Source organism: Venustampulla echinocandica (assembly GCF_003357145.1).
Source record: "Venustampulla echinocandica strain BP 5553 chromosome Unknown scaffold_2, whole genome shotgun sequence".
Taxonomy (NCBI): domain Eukaryota; kingdom Fungi; phylum Ascomycota; class Leotiomycetes; order Helotiales; family Pleuroascaceae; genus Venustampulla; species Venustampulla echinocandica.
In genome coordinates this window covers 3,188,966-3,215,078 of record NW_022474207.1, presented here as the reverse complement: position 1 = coordinate 3,215,078, position 26,113 = coordinate 3,188,966, and the positions used below count along the sequence as shown (strand labels likewise).

General features: G+C 51.0%; 9 protein-coding genes across 9 annotated transcripts; 6 read left to right on the top strand and 3 right to left on the bottom strand.

Annotated features, from left to right (window-relative positions):
• Nucleotides 1-821: 821 nt before the first annotated feature.
• On the top strand, nt 822-2,002 carry BP5553_05440 (uncharacterized protein; the record flags this gene model as incomplete). Its single annotated transcript, XM_032014063.1, has 3 exons — nt 822-939; nt 1,136-1,637; nt 1,786-2,002. The coding sequence occupies 3 exons, from the start codon at nt 822-824 to the stop codon at nt 2,000-2,002; spliced, it is 837 nt and encodes a 278-aa protein (XP_031870663.1).
• A 3,013-nt stretch (nt 2,003-5,015) lies between these two features.
• Nucleotides 5,016-8,750, top strand: BP5553_05439 (Ras GEF; the record flags this gene model as incomplete). The annotated part of the gene is made up of 2 exons (XM_032014062.1): nt 5,016-5,582; nt 5,631-8,750. The coding sequence occupies 2 exons, from the start codon at nt 5,016-5,018 to the stop codon at nt 8,748-8,750; spliced, it is 3,687 nt and encodes a 1,228-aa protein (XP_031870662.1).
• A 1,460-nt stretch (nt 8,751-10,210) lies between these two features.
• Nucleotides 10,211-12,467, top strand: BP5553_05438 (uncharacterized protein; the record flags this gene model as incomplete). Its single annotated transcript, XM_032014061.1, has 2 exons — nt 10,211-12,155; nt 12,268-12,467. 2 exons carry the CDS (start codon nt 10,211-10,213, stop codon nt 12,465-12,467), a joined length of 2,145 nt encoding a protein of 714 aa, XP_031870661.1.
• A 503-nt stretch (nt 12,468-12,970) lies between these two features.
• BP5553_05437 (Zn2 DNA-binding protein) lies at nt 12,971-15,394 on the bottom strand (the record flags this gene model as incomplete). The annotated part of the gene is made up of 3 exons (XM_032014060.1): nt 12,971-13,808; nt 13,856-15,156; nt 15,248-15,394. 3 exons carry the CDS (start codon nt 15,392-15,394, stop codon nt 12,971-12,973), a joined length of 2,286 nt encoding a protein of 761 aa, XP_031870660.1.
• Nucleotides 15,395-16,941: 1,547 nt separating this feature from the next.
• BP5553_05436 (uncharacterized protein) lies at nt 16,942-17,841 on the top strand (the record flags this gene model as incomplete). The annotated part of the gene is made up of 1 exon (XM_032014059.1): nt 16,942-17,841. The coding sequence occupies one exon, from the start codon at nt 16,942-16,944 to the stop codon at nt 17,839-17,841; it is 900 nt and encodes a 299-aa protein (XP_031870659.1).
• A 179-nt stretch (nt 17,842-18,020) lies between these two features.
• BP5553_05435 (uncharacterized protein) lies at nt 18,021-19,722 on the bottom strand (the record flags this gene model as incomplete). The annotated part of the gene is made up of 4 exons (XM_032014058.1): nt 18,021-18,382; nt 18,484-18,997; nt 19,049-19,417; nt 19,489-19,722. 4 exons carry the CDS (start codon nt 19,720-19,722, stop codon nt 18,021-18,023), a joined length of 1,479 nt encoding a protein of 492 aa, XP_031870658.1.
• Nucleotides 19,723-20,337: 615 nt separating this feature from the next.
• BP5553_05434 (uncharacterized protein) lies at nt 20,338-20,841 on the bottom strand (the record flags this gene model as incomplete). The annotated part of the gene is made up of 1 exon (XM_032014057.1): nt 20,338-20,841. One exon carries the CDS (start codon nt 20,839-20,841, stop codon nt 20,338-20,340), a length of 504 nt encoding a protein of 167 aa, XP_031870657.1.
• Nucleotides 20,842-22,323: 1,482 nt separating this feature from the next.
• On the top strand, nt 22,324-24,432 carry BP5553_05433 (CheY-like protein; the record flags this gene model as incomplete). Its single annotated transcript, XM_032014056.1, has 1 exon — nt 22,324-24,432. One exon carries the CDS (start codon nt 22,324-22,326, stop codon nt 24,430-24,432), a length of 2,109 nt encoding a protein of 702 aa, XP_031870656.1.
• Nucleotides 24,433-25,683: 1,251 nt separating this feature from the next.
• On the top strand, nt 25,684-26,064 carry BP5553_05432 (uncharacterized protein; the record flags this gene model as incomplete). Its single annotated transcript, XM_032014055.1, has 1 exon — nt 25,684-26,064. One exon carries the CDS (start codon nt 25,684-25,686, stop codon nt 26,062-26,064), a length of 381 nt encoding a protein of 126 aa, XP_031870655.1.
• Between the last annotated feature and the right edge of the window lie 49 nt (nt 26,065-26,113).

The following is a 26,113-nucleotide window of genomic DNA, read 5'->3' as shown; positions in this document are numbered from 1 at the left end:
GGGTTTCATTTGACGTGATGTCTGCCGTGTTGCGCCTAGAATTCGTGGCTGGCCGGGGCGGCACGGGTGACGGAAGCGGTCCGAAGGGTTGACATTATTATTATTAGCATGTCCAGGGTCCTGCAGTCAGCAAAAGGCACAAATATCTGGTGTTACACGATTTTGTTGATATTTGCTGAACGGTGTGACAAGATGTAGAGATGTGATCTGGCTGATGATGAGTGCGTCCTCGTAGAATTACAATGCTCCGTAGCTCATGTGTACGAAATGCACGCGATACTTACAAACTGTCCACTCAGATATCATTCTGAAAGTGTCGTTTTCGTCGGTGTGCAGGAAATGAGTGTGCCGCATAAGTATCAACCAATTGCTGAAGGACAGGAGAATAGGCCGGACGAGTTTTGGGCTCCAGGCTGCATGACAGCGGAAAATAGCGACTGGGCGATCTCGTGGGATGATCAGAGTCTAAGACTATGCTTCCATTGCACGACATCGTGGCCTCAACTCTGAACCTCGTCGCTCGAGCTTCGACTTCCATCCTCATGGCGCTCAAATAATACCACTCTTCATCCAGCCTTCACGCCGATGTTGGGCCGTTGAACCCAAGATTTCGTGTCAAACGCTAGACTGGATTGGCTTCCGATAAATCGTTATTTGGTACTGTAACAGTGCGGTACCTTAGGGACCCGGTTGGAGTGCTCCTTGTTTGGGCCGATATGGTGTCGATCGATACAGGGACAGCCGGAGTCTGGTGTCCTTGGCTTATCATGGATTTCGGGAGCACGCAGCCGACTTTCAGGAAGCGAGCAACATTAAAAAGAATGCACGCATTTGGACGTTTTGGCTGTTTAATGGCTGCGTTCGACATTGCATATGCGGTTTGGACTGTGCGAATGCAAGCTGCACGTGCTGGAATCCTCGAATTATCGGCCTTGAATTGTGCGCTGGGTTGTTTGTGCTGCAGTACCATCTGCGTGCCGGGTTACCAGTTGATGAGCTTGGGGGTGACCTGGCTACGTAATGTCACCCAGAACCAACGACGGTTGATTGAGAAAGTGGAATTGTGACGACCTGCCCCAGTAATGCCTCTATCCACTTCTTGCACTGGGAGGAGATTTTGCGGAGACTTTGCTAGGCCACCGACTCGCTGCGATTCAGACTCGGGGAATCCTTTTATCGGCGTGCATCTGGTGCCTCGATGCCGCAGCGGCGGGTGTGACTGCGGGTACCAGCTGCTGGCCTCCCGAGCCACGTCGCTGGGTACGAAGTATTGGGAGCTGGAATCTGGACTCTGGAGTACCGCATCGTGACGGTTTCGCCCATACCCTCTTGTATGAGGGAGATAGGAGTCCTGCGCGGTGTGTTGTACGAAGTATAGAGCCGTCCGAGTGTGTGCATGAGGATCATCAGGATCGTGCAGTCCCAGGTGACGTTGAAGAAAGCTCAAAGATCCCGATACTGCAGGTTGAGCTTTGGAGGAACCGCTTTGAAGCCGTTGGCTGGAGAGATGGGAGTGACGCTCAATGCTTGTTGCCCAGCCATAGGCCAGGAAAAACCCCGTGTGCAGCCAAACTCGCACACATCACAACACACAGCACACAGGAACACACAGAACACACGGAACGCGCAGATATGCCGTAAGTAGTGCTCGTTCGTATTGCCCTGTTAATGAAGATGGACAACCCCACGCTCCATTTCTGCCCAAGCCCCTCCCTCAGACCCTCTCCCAGGCCTCCCCCTCCCCCGGCTGGCGGTCCGCTGTGCTGTCCGTGTTGTGCTCTCCAGTGACCCAGCGCGGCCAAATGTTGGAGAGACGATAATCGCGCGATTATTTACTCGAGCACTTCGGACGCCTTCCGTCAATAGTGGCCTGGCCTCGCCTGGCGGAAGGCGGAAGGCGGAAGGCAGCGGCGCAAAAAGCAACGGGGAGGATCTTCGATACACCAACTCCAATCTGGCGGATGAAGTCGTGGAAACGTCCGGGCGACGAGACTATGGATGAATCGTCGTAATTATTGGTAGGTAGCATCAAGCCCAGGGAATCCTCCCCCAAAAGCCTACGGATCGACACTTTCAACGGTCTCGCTGGCGCAATACTGGGCGGGCACCCTGACCCTCTCCCATGAATGCTCCTCTCCGACCAGCATGTCGATGAGCCCACACAGCCTAGCAAAACCAAACGATCAAGAATGCCTCGTCTGGATATGTCGCTCTAGGCGGCGCCGTCAGATACATGATGGCCCAAGCAGCTCCGGCCGTGCCACCACATCGTATTGGCAGAATCCGGGGGGGGGGGGAATTGACTGTTTGTTCAACGTCGAGAATCAATCGTGATGAAAGATCAGGATTATGGGGTTAGTTTGGATGGAGTTGGTTCCGTGGCCGTAGTCCGTCCTGCGTACGTCGTAGGTGAACATGGAGTGAGTGTCCGACGTTTGTACGAGTAGGCATTGTCACTAGGCAAGCGGCCGCTCAAGCTCTCGCCGTTGGTTTCGGGAACAACGGGGACGGGGGCTAAGAGTCAAGAGTAGAGTAAAGGCCCAAGGCTCAAGGCTCAAGACTCAAGAGGCAGACCACTACAGGAATCGATGACTGGTGCCTGAACTGGTAGCGAAGACTCGAGCGCTGTGCAGACGCCCCAGTACCCTCCCTCGTACGAGTACTGCGAAGGAGAGTGGGAGAGACAACGGAGGGGGGAGCGCGTTGGAGCTTGGAACTGAGAACGCGGATGGGATAGATACGGTGGGGCATCGAAGGCGGCATTTGGGGCAAGGAGGCCAGGAGGCAAGGGGGGAGGAGGGAGGGGCCAAGGGAGTGTCCAAGACTCGACGGGTCCAGTGTCAACAAACCAGTGCCCAGGCTCGCGTGCGTGCGTGCGTGCGTGCGTGCTCGAGGGCCCCCCCCTTGCGCGTGCTGGCCCGCCCAGCATTCCAGAGGGATGGTGGGCAGTGGTCAGTCCCCGGCGCTGGGGCAGTCGTGCCACTAACTGCCCCCTAACTGCCACCAGAACCCGCCCTGCCTCCCTGCCGGGACTGAGCACGGCGGCGGTGGGGGCGCCGTGGTGTGCTGGGGATGCCCATTGGCGGCGTGGAGGGCGCTCCCCCCCTACAGAGGGCCCAGAGGTACATTACAGTACTCCCACCTCCCTAAACGCCCCCCCCCTAACGCTACGAATTAGGGCCGCCGTCACCCCTACGCCGCTCCCTAAACCCCTACTATCCCACGGCCTGCTACTATCTCACCCACTACATGTACACTACCACGACCACTACCACTACCACCACTACCACTACCACCACTACACTACCACTCCTCACCCCCTAGAAGCCCTAGAAGCCCAACCCCCTTTAGCCCTCCCCCCCCAACTAGCAGCGCCAAAGGCACCCACTAGAACCTCCAGAACCACTCCCCTGGGGCCGCGGAACCAGCTCCCACCCAGTCCACGGAGCCCACTCCTTCTCGGTGGCTTACCTAGGCACTGTGCTACCTACGTACTGGTACTCCGTCGACCAGGAAAAACAACGAAACGACTCACTCCTCCCGAACTTCGTATTTTTCCATTTTCATTTTCATTTCCATCTCCATCTCCATCTCCCTCTCCACGAAAACCTCCCTCCCTCCGCTCGCCGTATTGCCAGCGGTCGTGTCATCTGCTCTCGTTACAGATTGAATTCCAATCCCAATTCCAATTCTTCGCCCGCTGTGTCCCCCAATTGGCCGTTCGCCGTTTCGCCTTCACTCCTTGCATTATTTCAACCCGCCTCCCCTGAGTCCCCAGCGGTCCAAGCAACTCCCTCGCAGCCCTGTCCTGACCACCACCCTATCCTATCTTCAGACCACCAAGTACACACGACTCCAGTCTCCAGTCTCCAGTCTCCAGTACGGGTTCAGCTCTTCCATTATTGCTGCTTCTTCTCAAAACCCTTGCAGGGCCCCATCCTTTCCCTAGCAACTGACAGAGGAACAACGGGACCTCCCCACAAGGGCCCAAGATATACAACACCTGCCAATTATACTAATCGTTCCCGCCGTGGCCGTGTCCTCATTCTTTTGCCCATTCGTCCTCGCCGATAGCTGGTATTGTTGCAATCTCGAAAGAGCCGGTGCTCGGAATCTTGTGCGGTACACATCAGGCATCCTGCGTATACGGTGTAACAAGGGTGGACTTGTTCGTCAACCGTCAATCGCTCGAGCACAGCAGAACAGGAAGGAAAAGAACAAAAACACTGCTTCGAACATCGCCCAGTTTCACGCATTGGCAGTTTTGCGGTGCCCTGCATCACCGCGCGAAGACAACACAACCCTCATCCGAGACCGAACGCATTGGCCGTTTCCCTCACGGCTCCACCCCACCGCCTGATACACCTCGATTTGCAGAGCCATCGATTGACTCGACCGTCAGTCATACCACGAGCCCAGCCTCAAAGCATAATAGAGACTTGCCGACGGGCCTACCTTCCGAGCCATTATTTGCCACCATTCCCTGACAACAGATCAGATCCCTCGTGGCGAGGATCTCGTGCTGAGCGAGGCACACTACGAAGCATCGGAGCAGGACGATCGGCATAACAAGACCAGCCCGGCATTACCGTTCGGAGCCTGCATGACAAGATCTTGACCTAGAGGTCTTCCCGAAACCTTGGAGGCCAACCCAATTGGTATGTAGCCCTCTGCTGGGGGCGAGCATCATAGCATTCCTCCAGCCCCCCTACGGCATTCCTCCTTCCCGCTCACACAACAACATTGGCAACTCTCGCTGATACTTTCTCTCCAGACTGATCTTCAACATCGAAACTTAATTTACTCACCAGGAAGGAGCGCAGGAAGCAGGAATCTTCGCCGCTTAGTTCGACGACGCTATACCTTCAATTCTTCTCCACCACCCCGGGAACGTTTTCTGAAAGGATCGAAAGAAACGCTGGACCATTCTATACAACGCGTTCGGTAACCTCGGTCCACCTATTGTCAAACACATACCATCAGTATCCCATGTTGGCCTTTTAGGGTGGCCCATCATGGTGAAGGCGAGCGAGCTCTCTACGCGTTCAAGCGCCCTCGTAGCACCTCTATCAATCAACAAGGACAGACCCCGAGGGTCCGGTGACAAGCCGATACATAAGAGAAACATGTCCTCGAGGAGTAGCATCCAGAGCGGCTCAACCAGCAGCCAGTCGCAGATGACCCCTCCAGCAACCCCAAATGGCTCCCAGGAGGATCTTAATCAACAAATGGAGCTTCCACAGCCCGTATTTCACAATTTCTTGCGAGCATTCTACCCTTTTCACCCGGCGTTGCCAATTTCGGATACCACCGTTACCTTGCCGCTAAATGAAGGAGACGTTATACTAGTCCATTCTATACACACGAATGGCTGGGCGGATGGAACACTTCTCATATCTGGCGCCCGAGGTTGGCTGCCAACAAACTATTGCGAGTCCTACGAGCCCGGTCCGATGAGGAACTTGCTCAAGGCACTGCTGAACTTTTGGGATCTACTGAAGAGTGGATTGACGAGCGACAGCGAAGTGTTTGGAAACCAAGAATTCATGCGCGGAATCATCGCGGGTGTCAGATACCTACTTGTAAGTTTTGCGCTGTGGCAAGGGAGGTAAATATTAACATGGAACCAGGAGAAATCGAGCTGTCTTACTCGAGAATCACCGATTATGCAGAGCAATGAAGGGCTGCGGAGGAATCGGAAAGCGCTGCTGTCAGATCTCTCGGCCCTCGTAAAAACAGCGAAGCGACTGCAGGAATATAACGCCGGCCCAGTTGAAACTCAAGCTGATGCAGATAATGTTAACAATACGATCGACGAGATGATCTTGAAGGCGTTCAAGATTGTAGTTAGGGGTGTCAGATTTCTTGACGTTTTGGAGGATGATATCCGATCCCGCCAGCCAGTTCATCAGGTGATGGCGACTGTCGCGGAAGAGGCTCACAACCCGCCAACGCCGCCAGCGGACTCGACCTCATTCGTTGGAATGCGGAATGTCGATACCACAGACGATAGAGCATCCGTCCGGAGCTCGAATCGCAGTTCGGAAAGCGGCCTGTCTGGCTGGCAGCAATCCGACGAGCAAACGAAGCGACAATCACTCAAACGCATGTCGACAGCTTACTCGTCCAGCGCACCGTCCTCGTCGCGGCCATTGTCCGTGACGAGACCATCGTCGGTGCATATGAAGAGACAGTCTATTTCCCACCGTTTGTCCCTCACAACATCAATCCCAGCAGCACAGCGACTGAATCTTATATCGGAGAGACTAAATACCAGCCACGATACATTTCTTTCGTACCTTGGCTCGTTTATTGGCCGTCTACATCTCCAGTCGCAATCTGCTGCGGAGCTTCTCTTGTCTGTTCGACAATCTGTCACCGCAGGACGGGCGCTTCTGGTGGTAGTAGAGGTGATATGCTCACACGACCCTCAAAGCGCCGAAGCATTGGAGGTGGCCCGCAACGCCATGTACAATCGGATCAACAACCTGGTCGTTTCTGCACGGGATATCATCATATCGTCTGGCATAGAGGACGATGATGTGGTAATGCCGCAACAAAACGGGGGCCTGCTTATGGCTGCCACTGGGTGTGTGAAGGCGGCAGGAGAATGTGTGGCCAAGACGAAATTCGTTATCGAGCGAATCGGGGACTTTGAATTCGAACCTTATAGTGAAGGGCTTGGGATCGATGTAGCATCGATTGGCGCAGTGGTAGAGGTGCCCGTTGAAGAGGAGCCCCAGCCGCCAACGACAGAAATCGAACCTCCCCCTCCAGAACCCGCGAGTCGACCTCCGCCCCCTCCTCTGACTATTCCATGTTATGAAAAACCATTACCGGAAGTACCCTTATGCTCACCCACTCTGAATACTGAAGGTACTGGTACCGAGATATCACCAGGGCCGGTAGATCAAGGAGAACCTGAACCCCCCGAAAGCGCGACTACAGACTTCTCGAACCGGTCATCCAGGAAGTCCCTTTTGCCACCACTTCCCAAGATGATTAGCCCATTGTTGAGCAATGATGATTACAGTCCCTCGGAGATCTCATCGGCACAGGACAGTGACTTCCAATCTTCCTTCCGATCAGCGACTATATCAAGTTCAGGTGCTAGTAGTACTTACCTGAGTGGCATGCGTGACTCGGAATCAAGCCTGCTTTCACGAACATCTACACGCGCCACTACACCAGAGCACTCCGTGTACGTTCCACGAGCGCAGCCTTCAATTTCCGACCTCAGCGTAACTGGCAGCCAGTCAACTTTTGCAGATGAGGTCGACGAGGGAGAGTCGAAGATGCTTGAAAAGACTTTCGCACATGAGCTCCTTCACAACAAAGAAGGCCAGATTACTGGCGGCACATTATCGGCTCTCGTTGAGAGACTCACGACGCATGATTCGACCCCCGACGCGATGTTTGTCTCCACGTTCTACCTTACCTTCAGGTTGTTTGTCACACCGGTCGGGTTGGCCAACGCTTTAGTAGAACGATTCGACTACGTTGGAGAAAGTCCTCATGTTGCCGGTCCCGTGCGACTTAGGGTTTACAATGTCTTCAAAGGCTGGCTCGAGTCCCATTGGCGTCCTTTTACCGACAATGACGCGTTGTTGGTTATTGAGCCCTTTGCGAAGGATAAGCTTGGTGCGGTACTTCCCGCTGCCGGAAAGCGGCTTTTGGAATTGGCTCAGAAAGTGGCAGCCACCGATGGGCCTCTCGTACCTCGCCTAGTATCGTCAATGGGAAAGACCTCCACATCTATTGGACAATACATCCCCGCCGATACACCCCTCCCTTCGTCGAACATGAGCAAGAGCCAGACAAGTGTTCTGAAGAATTGGAAAATGGGCGGTAGCAATCCCACCATTCTAGACTTCGACCCTCTCGAACTAGCACGGCAATTGACTATTAAGGAGATGAACATCTTCTGCTCAATCATGCCCGAAGAGCTCTTGGGATCTGAGTGGACTAAGCGATCGGGTTCTAACGCCGTTAACGTTCGGGCAATGTCCACCCTATCTACAGATCTGTCGAATTTGGTGGCTGACACTGTCCTCCAATACGAGGATGCGAAGAAGAGAGCAATCATCATCAAGCATTGGATTAAGATTGCACACAAGTGCCTTGAACTTAACAACTACGACACCCTCATGGCCATAATCTGCTCCTTGAACTCTTCAACTATCGTCCGTCTCAAGAGAACCTGGGATATGGTATCTCAGAAGCGCAAGGACATGTTGAAAGGTCTCCAAGCTATTGTGGAACCTGATAAGAACTACGCCGTCCTCAGACGAAGGCTCCACGACCACGTTCCGCCTTGCCTTCCATTTGTTGGGACTTACCTGACAGATCTGACTTTCGTGGACGCTGGCAACCCAGCCACGAAACAACTTCCTGGTGTGGGCGATGGCGAGTCCATGCCTGTCATAAATTTTGACAAACATACTCGAACTGCAAAGATCATCGGCGAGTTGCAGCGATTCCAAATCCCATACCGCCTGACCGAGGTTCCAGAATTGCAGGAGTGGATGCAAGCGCAAATTGTCCGCGTAAAGTCATCTCCCGAACATGAGAATGTACAGCAATACTACCGCAAGAGTCTCCTCCTCGAACCTCGCGAGAACATGCACCCTAGAGCCAGCCCCATCGAAGGGCAAAACCCCTTCTCCACCACCTCGAAAGACAAGTTCGACCTCTTCTCTTGGACCTACTCCAGGGACAAGGCTCACTCGACGCCCACATCTACTATTTGAATCCGCAAGGCGGATTAACCTTTTATGCCTACCTACACACGACCCGACCCGATTAGACACGCCTTTTACCAACTCTCATACGATCGACTGATTGATTTGATACCCACTTTGAATAGCGTTTTAGCGGATGATTTTTGCATTTTTTTTTGGGGCCGGCGAATTCAGGCGTTTACAACGGACGACGCTCCGTATAATCAGTCAAGCTGATCAAGGCTCCTTATCTTGATATTTTCTTCTTCCACAAGAGTACTACTATTGTTTTGAAATACTATTTGACATCCGCGCTACTACCAGCGATGTTGTATTGGCCGCGCTGTTCCACCGGGGAAAAGAGCATTGGGGGACGGATAGGGGGGAAATGGAACCTGGGATACTTGGATGGGCGGCACTTATTGATAATTGTATAGTCTCCCCTGTTTTAGTGTATTGCTGCAAAGCTGGTGGCACTGTTGCCTGTACTGTTGCGTGGAACGGCCGTAAGGACGGATGATAAAAATTAGTGCGAGATGATAGTGGGCTCGCGCCTAATAAAAACAGGACTGTTGGGTTTCAGCAGATCCTTTTGTACACATGTACCTCGCTCTCTATGATCTGCTTTTGTGATTTTTGAAGAAGAAAAAAAGGGGATTTGCAAATGGATGCATCCTCGGAATAGGAGGGAGAACACCGCTGTCCTTTCCGGGTTCGTTTTGTGAAAGCACGGGCACAACGCCATGTGCTGGCAGGTTACTTTTTTGTATGTGTCTGCTATGCTATTCTGTAGGGTATTCATGGTGCAATTAAATGAAAATAAACAATCCCCTTTCAATGCAATGGAATGGATTACTTAGTCTGTAGGAAAGGGTCTAGATTCTATCTAATAACGTATGTTTTCTGGTGCTGTTGTTGTGTCGCTACCTATTTGCCAGGCCCATTTCCCCATCCCTATTATTGGCGGAAGAATAAGGCGCAGTAACATCCGGTTGCCGCGCCGGGAGGCTGCAGCGCAGGCCGGTTAACAGAAACCAGCGACTTCGGAATGCGCACTTGCACATCCTCGGTCGTCGTGATCCAAGTTCTCCTTCATATTCACCGATTCAGTTGTCTTTCGCCGGTTGCATCGCATCCGCACAGCGCCAGCATTGTTCTTCGCTTGCCCTTGGTTTTTTCCCGCTGCGATCGTTGTCATTGCAATGCCAATTTGCTCTCCAGCTGACGGACATCCGTCGCCCGTGCTTGATTGATCGATTGATTCAGTTAAAGCGGGGAGTAATTCACGCAAGTACGAGGAGGGCGGGTCTTCACGAGCAATTCTCCCCCACTCACTGCTGGCTAGCTCTGACGGCTCCCCACGAGCAGCCCAATCCTTGCCGTGAAACAAACAACGACGACCAGCTGCCGCGAGCTTATTATACTTATAAAGTTATTTCGATATCCCTCGCGATAGCAAACAATCGCCCTTCTGCTCACTCGAAGCAACAATGGCGTTCCGACAGCGCCTGGCGAAGCCGCTCCTTTACACCACCGCTGCAGCAGCCGCGGGTGGTTCATACCTCTACTTCGTCTACCGCCCACGGAACATCCCCGGGTCTGACCTGCGCGCCGTCCCTCCTCCAGGCTACGGCGAAGAGGGAGGTTTACGCCCGCCGCGATTCCCGAAGGTCAAGACGAGGGATGAGCAGATTGCGGATCTGAAGCGCAGTGGTGCTGGGGCGTTCAAGGGACTGTTGAATGCTGGCACCGGTGAGGGAGCTACAGATGATGCCGATGATGGCATATACGATCTGCTGGTCATCGGGGCCGGGGCGACTGGAACCGGAGTTGCGTTGGATGCAGCGTCGCGGGGATTGAAGGTCGCCATCGTGGAGCGTGATGATTTCAGCAGTGGCACGAGCAGCAAGAGTACCAAGCTGGTGCATGGCGGAGTGCGGTATTTGGAGAAGGCCGTTTGGGAATTGGATTACAACCAGTACAAGTTGGTCAAGGAGGCCTTGAGAGAGAGGAAGTACTTTTTGGATACCGCACCGCATCTATCCATGTGGTTGCCCATCATGCTGCCGTTGGACAAGTGGTGGAAGGCTCCTTACTACTGGGCGGGGACGAAATGCTACGATCTCTTGGCCGGGTCGGAGGGTATTGAGACATCGTACTTTCTAACCAAGAGCAAGGCGTTGGATGCCTTTCCCATGTTGAAGCGGACGAATCTGGTTGGTGCTTTGGTTTACTATGACGGTGCCCACAATGATTCGAGGATGAATGTGTCGTTGGCGATGACGGCAGCTTTGTACGGTGCCACCGTTGTCAACCATATGGAGGTTACCGGCTTAGAGAAAGATGCATCCGGGAAGCTTTGCGGGGCAAGGGTGAAGGATTTGGTGCAGGAGAAGAACGGCAAGCCGGCTGCAGAATTCGTTATCCGCGCGAAGGGCATCGTCAATGCTACTGGACCGTTCACAGATTCGATCCGGAAGATGGATGATGCGGATACCAAGGAAATCGTGGCTCCCAGTTCGGGGGTTCACGTAGTTCTTCCAGGTTATTACAGTCCTCAGAAGATGGGCCTCATCGACCCCAAGACATCTGATGGTCGAGTCATTTTCTTCCTCCCTTGGCAAGGAAACACCATTGCGGGCACAACTGATGCTCCCACAACAATAACTCAAAATCCTGTTGCAGGCGATGATGAGATTGACTGGATCCTCTCCGAGATAAGACACTACCTCTCCCCCGATATCAACGTTCGCCGTGGCGACGTACTTGCGGCATGGTCCGGAATTCGTCCACTGGTCAAAGACCCCAACGCCAAAAACACCGAATCACTCGTCCGAAACCATCTAATCAACGTCTCGCCTTCCGGCCTGCTAACCTGCGCAGGAGGAAAATGGACAACCTACCGCCAAATGGCCGAGGAGTGTGTCGACGAAGCCATCAACGAGTACCACCTGCAAACCAAGCCCGTCACTAACGTCCCCGATATCAGCGGCACGGAAATGGTAAATGACGGAGCAAAACTTGACGGATCATGCCAAACGCATCAAGTGAAGCTAGTAGGCGCGCACGGCTTCTCAAAGACGCTATTCATCAACTTAATCCAGCATTTCGGTATCGAAACCGATGTGGCTAAGCACTTGACGGAATCATATGGTGATAGGGCATGGACGGTCGCTGCATTGAGTGCTCCGACTGAAAAACGCTTCCCGGTTAGAGGAGACCGGATTAGCGCACCGTATCCATTCGTCGATGGAGAGGTCAGATATGCCGTACGACACGAATATGCTCAGACGGCTGTCGATGTCCTTGCAAGGAGAACACGATTGGCCTTTTTGAATGCACAGGCTGCGTTGGAGGCGTTGCCTAAGGTTATTGATATCATGGCTGTGGAGTTGAAGTGGGATAAAAAGAGACAAGAAGTCGAGTGGAGAGATTGTAAGTCCTCTTTTCACCATTTTCTCATTCTAGATTCCTCCCCACCCCCCCGACTCCCCTAATATCGCCTTCCCTATCCGTTTTCCTCCTAACTAACGCTTGTGAATAATAGCCGTTAGCTTCCTCGAAAGCATGGGCCTCCCAAAATCCAAGCTCTCCGCAACCCGCAAGGAAGTCGAGACTGGTAAACTCAGCTTCAAAGATTCAATTGAGTATAAGATGTACTCGCGTCACGATGCCCCCGGTGATGAGCTGGAGAGCGATCTGAAGGGGAATTCTACACTTAAGTTTGGAAGCGCTGCTGAGAAGTAAGGGTGTATGTTTGGGATGTAACGGGAGACTATGTGTAGGAAACGATGTGTCAGGCATGGAATTAGAAAGATGCGTGAAATGAGTCTAATTTGGCCGGGGGAGGCATTTTTGAATGGATAGGGGATAGTCTTGGAGGGGAGAGACGTGGGAAAGGCAGTGCATTACAGGGGTGGATTGCATCTTAAGAGTCAAAAAGCATTTTTGAATAGGGTGGATAGTTGGCGGAGGAAAGGACCGCTACTTCCATGACCGGTGTCGTCGTGTAGATCAAGCTCGACGAGGTGTAGGTCCAGAAGAGTATAAAGTACGCGCCAGAGATCGAATGAATCTGAGGGACTGTTATACTGATTTATTATAAATATTCGTTAAGAACTCCATTCTAAGGACGGACTTGCTCGCTCGCATGGTATCTACCTGCATCTGCAAATGCTGCTGCGATTCCGAAACTCCAAGCTCTTTAAAACTCCGAAATTGACTTTTAATATACCATCTCGAGGTAATAATCATGAACCGAGATGGTTATCCCAATTAAGTTCCCAAAGCGCCACATCCCCCTCTCCAGTCCCATTCATCGTAAACCCATAGCGATTCAACTGCGACCAATCCCGATCAATGGCTAGGGGGGGCATACCGGCGATGCCCATATGCTGGTTAACAGGTTCGTGCAGCTCGGGTGGTAGAGCAAGTGGGACGCCGTCGCCTTCGTGTGGGAAAGGAGTCCAGAATAAGGGTTGGTAGTTGTGCGTTTGACAGCGGGTTTGGTTTTGGACGGGGGGGCCAATGACGTGAGGATGAGGATTGGCGTCATGGACTGACGGTTTGCGGTCGTCAATTATCATTTGGTTGGTATGATAGGTGTGATTAGCGTGGTTGGTGTATCGTTGTGAGTTGAGATCGGGTGGGTTTGAGGATGTTGAGATCGGTGACCCCATGCCTGCGTCCACCATGGCTTCCTGTATCCTTTCTGGAATGACAGGACACCATCTCGTTATGAGGACTCGGATGGATTTTAGATACCTTACCACGATAGGAAAACTCCGGTGCATTTCGTGTAGGGTACGGATAGCGTTGGCGACGTGTATCTCTGTTTGCTCGCGGATTTTTGGAGGGACATTTGGTGGGGACAGAGTGACTAGGTGGATGACAGCTGCTGTCACTATGCAATGCGAAGACATGAATACGGGTCTGCGAAGACTGTAAGTTTGGGTATAAAGGGCCATTAATTCGGAAATTTTGTTGGCAGCTTTGGTGGCTATCTGACGAGGCGTCCGGGTACCTTCTACAAATTGGTAGCGCAGGAAAGGTCGGAAGAGCTGGATAACGCAATTATGGTAATAGACACTAGAGACTTAATTAGCAACTTAACCTACAAGGAGTATGTGACTAACTGTAGACAGATAACTTGAGGTAATGTTGGCGTGTCCTTTATGGCGAGAGATTCTGGAAGAGCCTTGTGCCACTCTTGAAGCTTTTCATGATGGTGTTGTAGTTTGCGGCTGGTGATTCGGTCCCGGGAGGCGTAAAATAATTGTACGATGTCGTCCACAATCTCACAAAGGAGGCTGGAGTGTAGGAGAAGGGTATATCTCATGCCTGGCTGTTCGATTCCACTTGCTAGACTAGGATAATTTGGATGACCGGATGGTATCCAGATTTTGCTCTCTAGGTGGTCTGATATATCCTGCTTCCCAACCCGAATGGCTGTCCTCGGTAGCATGGAAATACGTCCAACGCACATTCCCCAAGCAGTCTGAAGAAAATAACACCCCCAAAACGTGATTCTGCGTGCCGCAGCTTCTAATTCTATCATCTCCCCGTTCGATTGAGTAGGTTGGTTTGTGTGTAGGCCAAGCTCAATCACCATGCCAATTGTTTGGCACATGTAGAGCCACCCACTACTGTCATTATTGTTCATGGCCTGATGAAGTGACATTGCAGCGAGAGCTTGGACACTGGTAAGGGACGGCCGACCGTTTTCCTGAAACAGTCGAACTGCCTCAGCGAAGAAGTGGCCACCAACGGTTGAGGTATCGTTGGGATCGGCTCGGGCTTCTGGGCGGTCTGAGAAATGGCATCCAACAGCCAGGACGGCATTGACCAGCAAAGGGGTGCAGTACTTGAGCTTTCGCTCCTGCATACCGTATAAGAAGGCTTCCTCGGAAAAGAGCATATATAATGGATGAGACCACGCAAGGTACACGTCCAAAAGGTGTTTGATGAGGTCCTCATTGTCCGTCACATTCGTCCAAGCCCCGCACTGACTGATTTCCGATACTGGCGCAATATCATCATCTAGGAGCGATGAGAGATTCGAGGTATGCCCATACTGCCGACTGTCCCCAGGTTTTGCCAATGCCTTCACCGAGAAGCTATCGACCTCCCCTTCAAGATACGAAGACAGCGGCGCCTTCTCCGTCGCACCGAAGCTGGGGGTTTCCACACGCTCAGCTATAGAATCCCAGCTTTCATCCGGATTAGACCTTATCAATTCAATTATATCATCGACAACGGATTCGGAGCCTTTTCTGATGGCATCCAGAATGGCATTTCGAGGGCCAAGGTCTTCCTTCAATTGGGCGATGTCGCGCTTCAAGGCTCCCTTCCGCCGATGGTCACTATCGATATCATAGTAGCATTCTGAGTGATACGCGGTGGTACAGGCATGGCAGGCCGGTTGAAGCCCATCGCACTGTAAGGCGATGGAGTAATCAGTGCTCCGCAGTTCAATATAGCAGATATAAAAAGGAAGATCTCGATGTCGTCACAACCAGGCCACTTACCTTTGATTTGCGCTTCCGACATGGCATGCAGGCACTGGAAATGCAGCGACGCTTTGGGGGTGCCTCGCCACCAGCAAACGCCGCGTCCAGCGACGGGGACGGGGACGAGGACATCGCCTCGGACTTGGGTAGGAGGGAACGTGGCATTGTTCTGAGACTCAAGCTGAAAGCATTCCCCTGTGGCCCGGGCAGGCAGAGAGTTCAAGAGCGGTTTCAATGCCTAACTCTCCTCTCCCACTTCTTAATCTTCAGCCTGGTCTAGGTGCCTTTCAGTGGTGCTTTGCGCGGTCTAGTTTGTCAGCACGCGATCTGGCTCGCTGTGGGGCGAATTGTGATTTCTGTCTGTTCTAGAAGTCTACAGTACCTAGGTACCTAGACATCTACTTGGAAAGACACTCTCCCGTGCTAGACACCCCGGTGGAGGTGGCGACAGAAGGATGTACTTCTGTTGGGAAAGACGCGAGCAATCGCGGTTTGCGGAGACGGAGGCACATAGAGTTGAACGCTTCAACGACGAGGAACTGGATTGGAATGTCTTGTTCGAGTAAAGATGTTCACGGCGGGATTAACCGTGGCTGGCGGCCGTACCTGCAAGTGGCTCGGGCGCAGCGGGATGGATCATTATATTATATACGAAATATAGGTTGTTGCTTGAGGGCAATGGGAATCTCGAATTCCATAGCTGTAGTTGATCAAATTTAGTTCGTGTCGGATCCCTGAGCTCTGGTGAGCTGCACGTGATCGATGTGAGGTAGCTAGATGCGTCTTAGCGCTTTACTTCGTACCTAAGCTCCGTCCGTACCTCCGTACCTCCGTAGATATACAGTTTGCTATACAAGCACCGCCGTGCTCTACTTCTTGGTTCTTGCTATTTGAGACGCCTTTGCTTGTTTTGAAATGATCACAAGCTGTTTGTCGAATGGCTAATCTCCCTACAAGCGCTGAGTCGGCTACATGGGCTATGGCTATTCCTTAGTTAGGATTATATCTTACAGACAACGAAGTATACCAATCTGTACCCATCATGCTGTAGGCCCACGATTGGAGCAAATCACGTCGTCATCCGAAGGATCTAAGCGAGCATGGCCCCATGGAGGGCGGCCTGGAGCCAAGGGAGGAGGACATCGTACGCATATGTGCCATATGTTGGTGGAGTTACGAAAGGTCTGCGTCGAATTTGATAATGACCGCCAAGCCTCTCCTGAATCGATCCTAATTTTTGGGCGTTCAAAATTTTGACGAGTATTCCAAGGAGAGGGTCTGGGTAAAGGCCGTAACCAAGAGATTATGACAGAGTAATATCACGATATCTAGAGAGGTTTAGAAAACGTTCGTCTCTGCTGGGGCGATGCTTTAGCACGAGAATATTTGAGGTCGTCCATGCGCCCCACTATGCTCGTAGCCTCGTACTCCCCAACGCCCTTGAACTTTAAATTGACATCAGATAGGAATCCTGCGATCTCGTAGGTGGCTGTGGACTGAGCTACAGGCCGCAAAGCCTTGGGAGATAATAGTGTTATCTTATTGGCTTGGGAGACTTGGTGCAAGGTGCTCAGCCTCGATGCAAGCTTCCGACGTTCTCCTGCTCCGCACAGCCACAACGAGTTTGCAGATCCCAATCTTTTGATGTGTACGGAAGGATTCCCCAGCTTTTAATCCAAATTTCCTACCGATTCATCTAATATATAGTAACTATGACCGACCGCTTTGGCTCCTCGGAAAAAGCTGCTGAAGCGGCAGCAGCTGTTCCCACGTATGCTGAGCATTCAGCAGACGAACTTTATACTGGCAACAGTCCAATCCCAAACTATGGGACTGGAATACCATCTGAAGGAGAAGATGTCGAAGGAAACACCTCTAAAATACCACCCACTGCAGAAACATATACATCGCCTCCCCGGAACACCCCATACCCAGAAGCAGCCCCATCAATTCCGGAGCACCTTCCGTCACCCGCCGCATCTGGTCCACTATCCTTAACCCTGGATAAAGACCTTATATTTCCCAACGTCGTCCCAGCGACAGCATTATACTCTCTGAATTATACATTAAACTCTATGGGTAACTCCATCACACTCCGCCGATCTATCCGCACCCCTGAGCGCGCAAGTGGAGCGCCTAGCAAGCTCGTTGACAAGGATCTTTATTCATTCACAAGGCCTCCAATGAGCAACCTACTCTTTGAGCTGGAAGGGAAACGTCGGAGTACCTATCCAGGCTCTGGAACCATTCAAATGAAGTCTGGTCTCCGTGGAAAGTACTGGGAGTGTAAATTCAAGAACAAAGTCATGTTGAAAGGCAGAAGCGGCAAGTGGGAAGATGGGGATGGTAAGCCTGTGGCGAGGGAAGTGAACGAAGTTACTATGAAGAGCAAGAAAGGGAAAGAGAAGGAAAACCCGTCGGGACTGAGTGAAAATCCTGGTTTGAACTTTGAGCCAGGCATTGAGGAAAGGATGGTGGATTTGATGGTTGCAGTTTGGTGCACAAAAATTTGGTGTTGTGAGACATATCAGAGCTGGATACCTAAAAGTTCTTTAATTGAAGGCAAAGCGGGCCGGGAACGCGTGTGGGGGAACTTGGGAAATATTACCTAGGTAGGTAGGCATGATACGATTTTCTGCACGTTGGGCGGAAACGCTGTAATGACTGGTGTTGATTTTCGAATCAGCAGAGTACCTATAATATATAATATATTCTGCGCAGTGCCGCGCTTCCTTTCCAGAACTCCAACCCGGGAACCCCAACTCCGCCTCTAAATAAAAACATACATCCATCACTCGCCTATAATATGCAGCTCTTCCATACTCTCGTCAATCGCCACAACCCCGTTAAAGATCCTCCCAGCGCTAACCTCACTCTCTACCCACATTGTCCATTCATAATATTTCATCATCTCGTCCGGCACATTCCGGTGCAGCACGGTAAACCACCTAAGGGTGTCTCCACCGCCTCCCTTACTCGACTCTCTTCCCGCCCACTCCTGACTCGTGATTGGCGTCATGGTAAGCTGCAAAGCGACAAAGTGTGCTTGTAGAACTTGGCAGACGAGGTTTGAGGGGTTGATTAGTTCCGCGAATTCACTGTGTGGCATGTAATAGGAAAAAGCGCCGTAGATCTTGCCGAGTTCCAAATATGCTGTAGTAGTAACGGGCATATATTAGCGTCATCATACGAGAAGGTTTAGAATAGCACTGTGACTGATTTTGAAGGAGTAATTGAGGTTAGGGAAGACTTACCGTCCCGGGAAGAAGTAACCAGCGCCCGCGCCGTAGTAAGTAACATGCCATAGAGCTTAACCTCGACCACGCTCTTACACAATGGCCCAACCTTCTCCAAACTCCGTATCGCAGCTCTGGCTAAGTGCGGCGTAATAAGCGGCGCCTTTGTAATTAAGGGATCAACAATTTCCATTTCCCGACCATGAAACAGCCGGTCAAAAAGTACATGCATACCCTTCATCCCCATCTGGATCCCAACGGCAACAGTGCCTCGGATGAAAGTCATGTACTCTGCTAAGCCATCGCTGAGGAGCACCGACTGGAAGAGGAGCGCGAAGCAAGTTGCAAGCATGGCGTTTCCCTGCTCAAAACGCGTCAGCCCGGCGGAAATCCCGGCGTTGAGAGAGCTGATGGCTTGCACACGGTGGGACATTGCGGCACACTTCAGTTCGCTGGCCTTAGAGGGGTCGGTCTCGTGGTCCGCGAGGTCTGAGGCGCCGAGGGCGAGCATGGAGTGGAGGAGATAGTCATACTGTCATTTGAAAAAGAGCATTAGCAATCGGCTTAGCCTATCGAATATAACGTAAAATATACGGGGGAAAGAAAGGATAGGTACATCTGAAGCAATAATAGGAATCTCATGCTTCCAAACAGAATCATTCCCAATGGGGTGATGTGGATAGGCTGACTCGATGAAGTGATGGAAAAATCTAAAATCCCTCATGTTGAGGACCGGGGAACCGCCGTGTACTTGTAGCGGCACCAGGGAGGAGGGAGAACAGTAGGATGAGGACGAAGGGGAGGAGGACGATTGAGAGTAGGACACAAGGGCAGCTGTATCCCGCACAGTTGACCTGGCCTGGTTCATGTTCATTTGGACCTGCATATCGGGCCATTCACACCGGAGGCCTCGGTGCGCACAATAGTCACATGAGGGGCGGTTTTCTTTGCACTGTATATATATTCAGTCTTTATTCTGATTCTCTCTTACTAAATAGGCATTAAGAATAGGAAGGCTCATACTTTAATCCGAGCTCTTTTGCAATTGAAACATCCTTTTCTAGATTTTGTATGCCCCTTTCGCCCCGACTTCTTCTTGTTGTTACCCACATCATTGTCATTACGCGAGAACTCGACCTCAGCAGCGGACGCTGTTGGGATTGGGGAATGATCCGGGGTCCATAACATCTGGTTTCCTGCGTCTAGACTCTGGGGCGAGCTGTCTGAGAAGCTCGTCGCTGGAAAGAGGTTGGACATGGCGGGGTGTTTAAGTGAGGTACCTGTGGTTGCGGTTGATGGAGTGGCGACAAGGCACAGGATCCACCTGTTTCATTTGGGTTAAGCAAAATGTTGATGGGGATAATGCTGATGGTGATGATGCTAGACTTGATGTTAAGTAGGTGCGGAAAAGAATCCATGTCGTTCCTAGGTCTTGATATCATGCTGTTTTCAGCTCCGCTTGGGGCTGTACAGGAGGGCCAGCACTGCCAGTGCCATGACCTTAGTATTTAGTCGCTGCCTAATGAAGCCACACCGGGCGTGGCCTTGGCGGTATCACGTGCCACCTCCCCCTTTCCCCGTTGGCTGTCTCACGTCTGGCTTGAGCAATAATAGCAATTGCATGGAGCGATCGCCCCCAATATTTACATCTGCCTAGCGAGCTTGAGACATAGCACTATAAATAATTAAGAGGGACGTTTGAAGTTTAGGTTAATGTGCATCTCTATTTTATTAAGGGTATATTTCTCTAGAAGTGGGCAATATATAACAAAGGAAAAAAGCTGTTAAAAGGAAAGAATATCTAGATTGCATACATATACTGGCTCAAACTTTATCCCATCAACATCCTCCACCGAACACAGCACTTTAGCCCTAGCCTGTTCTGGCTCTCTCTTCGGCCAAGATATCTGCTCGTGCTCTGGCCAGCCTGTCCTGCAATCTCTGGGCTTGCGCTTCCAGATCCTGTGTTACATTATCTTCAACCGTTTCCACTAGGCTCCGCAAATCTCTAAATCCCGGCAACTCAGGATTATGCGAAGTTCTGTCGGAGCGCCCGGAGGCAATACCATCCAGTTTTCGTTGAACCCGGAATTGCATCAAGTAAATTGATTCCTTCAGACAATTGCGAGCTTCTACGTCGCCGAGCTCCATCAGTGACCCAACGTAGTCCCGTAGGGCGTCGAATACAATTTGGATTTCCTGGGCGCTATGCTCGAGCCTTAATTGCAATTCCTGAAAAGCACCTTGTGATGCACCCAGACGTCCATTTTTCTCAATTGTGTAGCAGAGCTCGATGCAAGTGGTAAACCCAGAGAGCAACTGCGTGACCGACTCGCCCAATGTTGGCATACGTTCGAAAGGGACTTGTGGCTCCATGCTGGTGGGGTAGGAGTAGTAGTGGTGTTAGTGTTAGTGCTAGAGGGTATGTGTAAGGGCTATGAGTAGGAGGTTATGTGTAAGGGGGAAGCTCGAAATATTTAAACTTACACGTCGTCGTCTGTGTTGATGATCGCATTGGTTGTACAGCGTGTTTGTTTGGCTTTTATTCAAACGGAACTATGCAGAAGAGAAGAAAATAAATGGATCAACAAGGGAACTAGAAAGCACTTTCAATATCAATTAACCAAACAATGAGATGAGGGATGGGGGGGAAGCATTGTGTCTCAGCCACTAGGGGGACTTCTTTTATTGCGTCGATGTTGGGGTCTAGCAGTGACCAAGAAAGCACTAATCATCACTTTTTCTCCTCTAATAGATAACCACCCACAAGCTTGCAGGGCCATACAAAAAAGAAAGACGATTCGGTGTTTTAGGCCGTCATCTGGACAATGAGTAACAAAGGCCATGGGCTGCATCTTGCGCGTTGCCGATGACCTGTACATTCAATTGTAGGGAAGTGGATGCGCTGGTGTAGAACATATGATGGGTGCGTACACGAGACGAGCATTAGGATAAACATCGCAGGCATGACTGATTCACTAGTACCGTAATGGACCTGTTCTGCTGCTTGGGGAGACGTGGGACACGTTAGAACTGGATGCCACTATGAAGATTCCTTGAAATTCCCGAGAATAATAAGCAGGGTGCAGATACACAGTTTTCCTCGCCTTAAATTCAAGGCAACAGTCGCTACTTAGAGAGTACCTGTTCCGTACAGTACGAGTACCTCAAGCCTCAATGTTACCTTCTGGCGCCCTCCGTAAGCTACCCTTATTACCTTGTCTCACCGCTTGGAACCACAGAACCACTGCGTACGCGACGCTGTTCGCAGTCAGGCTCCGTACGCAGGCAGCACCCTTTTGGCAGCAATAGGCAGCAATAGCTGTGTCCATATATTACCCTTGAAGAAGACAATGTTATCGTTAATTTGTAGTTGCACCTCCGTAAACTCCCCTCCCAAACATGGGCTGTCTGTGCCTGTGGCTGTGGTTGCACCGAGGTACATGTATGTATCCCGTTATCTATCTCTATGTCGCCCTCCACGACTAGCGTTTGACGTCATGGTTACTTCCAAGATACTTTGCAAGCACCGTGGCATTTCCCCAGAGTATTTAACTTATATGCGTACCTTACCTTACCCAGCTACAATGCTGTACTGGCGGCCGGCTGGGTTGCATCCTTTACGACATCCAAGTCCAATCTCCAGCCTAGCGCAGTCGCATTTGCGCTGACAAGTCCAGACCATAAATCCACCTCTCCTCTACCTTCGTTCTTATCTAAACCAAGCCCACGCTCCTTCTTCGCTCTTTGGATCTTGGATCTGAAGTCTAGAGCCTTCCTGGCCTAGGCTTGACCTCCTTGGGGAGACCACCGCTGGGCTTCGGTTACCACTTTCCACTTCGACGTCCGCTTCTGATCATGCCGGACCGTGAGGCTCTAGAGTCCCCGCCGAAGCCTATGGCCGCACATACGCCAGAGCCGACAGATGCGCAGGCTGGCGTGAATAAGGAGGAATGGGTTACGACCAATGTAGACGTGAAAGGCGATGTGGTTGCGGACGGTGCAGCTGCCCATCCCCTTGACCGCCCCCTAGACCGTCCAGGTGCAGATATTGTCGTCGACTCCTCAATGCGCATCGTACAAATATCCGCGAGCTACCTAGCCCTGAACTCCCTCCTTCCCATCGATGGCTGCCACTACCACTACCAATTTGCCGGCCTGGATGTCTTTGATGCTATTAAGATGCACGGTCTTGTCCCCGAGCCAGACTCGTGGAGACATGCCATTCACAATGCTCTCACCAAGCAAGACGCCTATGCCACCGCAGATATAGACAGTACCGGGCAGAAATATTGGTGTCTCCGCGTGGTTCCTGTGTTTCAGGATAGCAAACTTGCATATATTGCCCTGTATGCCCAGGTTAATGTGGCCCGTCACCAAACCGAACCCTCCGGCGGCGAACTGGACGTCAATGACACCTACCGAATCCTAGTTGAGACGGTAAAGGACTATGCAATTTTCATGCTGGATACTAGGGGGAATGTCAAGACGTGGAATGCTACTGCCACCCTCATGAAAGGATACAAACCTGAGGAAATCATCGGTCATCACTTTTCTACATTCTATGGCGATGAGGACATCAAGGCGCAGAAGCCGAAGAAAGAACTAGAGATATGCTTACGAGAGGGCAAGGTGGAGGATGAATCTTGGCGGTATCGTAAAAATGGCTCACGTTTCTGGGCGAATGTCGTAATAACGTCCGTGTATCGGAAGGGCATGCACATTGGTTTCAGCAAAGTCACTCGCGATCTTACGGAGCGGAAAGCTGCAGAATCTCGCTTGATTTCGGCATACGAGGAATCAGAGAAACTCAAGTCCGCATTTCTGGCCAACATGAGCCATGAGATCCGGACGCCGATGCATGGGATGCTTACAGCACTCACCCTGCTCATGGACTCACCCCTGACCCAGGAACAGCGGGAACTTGGAGGTATCATCAACGAGTCGGGTTCTGTCCTCTTGCAAGTTATCAATGATATCCTCGACTATTCGAGACTTGCTTCTGGCGTCTTCTCTATATCCCTTGATGTAATCAGCATCCCAGATATCATCACTTCTGTTGTGAGAAGCATTAGACCTACCCTCAAGCCTGGTATTACCTTGGAGTCTTCGCTGAGCCCTAACACCCCCGGATCTGCCAAGGGCGACCCCCTCCGCTATCGCCAGATCATTGAGAATCTCGTGGCGAATTCTGCAAAATTTACAGACGCAGGCTCTATCCAGATCGATGTATCGGTCGCATGTGATGATGAAGCCTCATACACCATCCTCACTGAGGTTACTGATACGGGCATCGGTATCCCAGATCATGGCGTCAAATCATTATTCACTCCATTTAATCAATTTGACAATTCAGCCACAAAACGATACAAGGGAACTGGACTCGGATTAACTATCTGCAAAAGCCTAGTAGAGTTGATGGGTGGCGAGATCGGGTTTCGCCCGAATTCCGACACACACGGGTGCATATTTTGGTTTACCACCAAAATACAGAAGATAAACAAACCAAAGCAAGTTGATGAATTAGAGAAGCAGATGGAGGGAGTCAACATCTCACCACCGGACGATCCGGGATCATTACTAAAACAAATTGCACCAGGAAAGCGCCTTTTACTCGCCGAAGACAACTACGTCAATCGGAGAATTATGCTGAAGGTGTTAAAAAAGTTTGGCTTTGAACAAGTCGACACGGCCTTGGAAGGAGCATCAGCGGCGAAACTCGTGATAGAGAACCCGCAAATGTTTGACCTTATACTTATGGATATCAGCATGCCGGTTTTGGACGGGATCGGCGCTACGCGCGAGATCCGGAACGCTGGCTTGACCATACCGATTATTGCAATGACAGCGAACGCATTAAAAGGTGATGCAGAGGTGTATTTGGCCAAAGGAATGGATGGTTATATTCAAAAGCCTGTTAGACTTCCCCTCTTACGGGAGACATTGCTTACCTGGTTGAAACCATAGAGTGTGGAAGGTAATGAGTGACAGAGTCTCCCCCATCCTCAAACGACTCGGATCTTATATGTACCCGCCTTTATTCTAAAATCATACAGTTGTTCATGGAGTCATGGAGTCATGGAGTCATGGAGGGATTGGATTGAATAGTCGGGGGAAAAGCTACGTCAATATCCAGCCCGTCTGTATGGCATATCAAGGGCGAGGTGAGTGGACTTACGGAAGCAACAATATCATGCCATAGACGGCATTTCGAGGTACGACGTTCAGGATATAAGTAACAGTGGGTGATATACGGAATCCCAGCTTCGGCGGCGTTGGAATACGAACAGACGTAGCTAGATAGCACGGTAATAAACGATGAATCTATGACTTGATCTACAAGCTGCTTGTTGGAAATATTTCGTTATCCTTAGAGGCTTGAAGACTTCCTCTGCATAGTGCCTACCTAGTAAGGTACGTAGTCAGGCTCGGGCCGTGCCTTACAACCTATAGTTTAACCCTTTAGGGTCCATTGCCTAAAGGTACTCTAGCTATCTAGGTTCCCCGGGCATAATCTCTAAACCTAACCCTACCTAGGTACTTATAGTTCCTCTTAGTGTTACCGTGAACCCTGAGTGTCTTGTTCGACCATAACCACGCAAGAAAGAAATGGCATACCAGGGTTGAGCCAAGGCCCCTTTACTCGGGTTAAGTACCTTAACTCCTAACATAGTTGCATCCAATTTGGCCCGGCCCGTCTGTTAATCGACTACCTTGAGAGATGTTTCTCTACTCACTCCCTCGGTATGAATGCACCCATCTAAGGTAGGTAGGGCACAAAACACAACAATATGCAAGCCCTCGTACCTTGGGGATTGATACTCAAAGGTTTGCGGCTATAAAATCCCAGACAGCGCCTTTTCCTCCATCCCAGGACATCATCCACACACGTTCCCCATTTCCTCCGTGCCCTCATCTTTCAAGAAAAGTCACAAGTCCCAATCGCCTTCCAATATCCCACTCATCCAAAGTCTCCAATACCCTCCAAGAATCTCTGCACACCTCTTCATTCCGTTGCACCATTGCCACAATACTCACTGTAATACATCACTACCACCTACACTACACAATGCATTTACCACGCCAACTCCTCCTCGTGCTCGGAGCCTGCCTTATATTTGTGTAAGCAAAAACCCCCTTCGTCATAACCCCCCCGCCAAAAAAAAAAACCAAACGCAAACGTGACAAGTATTAATGTGTATTTTTTTTAAAATTGGTATGGCGGTATCTGCACTGCCAGCCCCATCAGCACCCGAAGAGGTCCATGGTATTGATGGAATTTTCATCCCTTCAAGCTTGCTTCACTGGAACCGCACCCACGTCACAAATGAAGCCTTCACTGCCCCGCAGAAGCGAGACAGCGGTTCCACAGCCCCTGGGCAGGATAATAACTGCAGATTCGTGGGTATCGCGAACACCACCTCTGGACTGCAGGCCAAGTTTGAAAATGCCACAGGAGGTGCCTGCGAGATGCAGATGTTGGGTAAACGATCGTCCGGTGGCTTCAATCTGGGTCCCTTGTTGACTGCAGATCCCCTTGGGATTTTTGTTCAGGTGGTTGTGAATTTGGTGGAACAGATGATTAATAATCTTCATTAGGCATCGGAATATGGTGGTGAAGAGAGTTGAAAGGTGTGTTAGGCAAGTC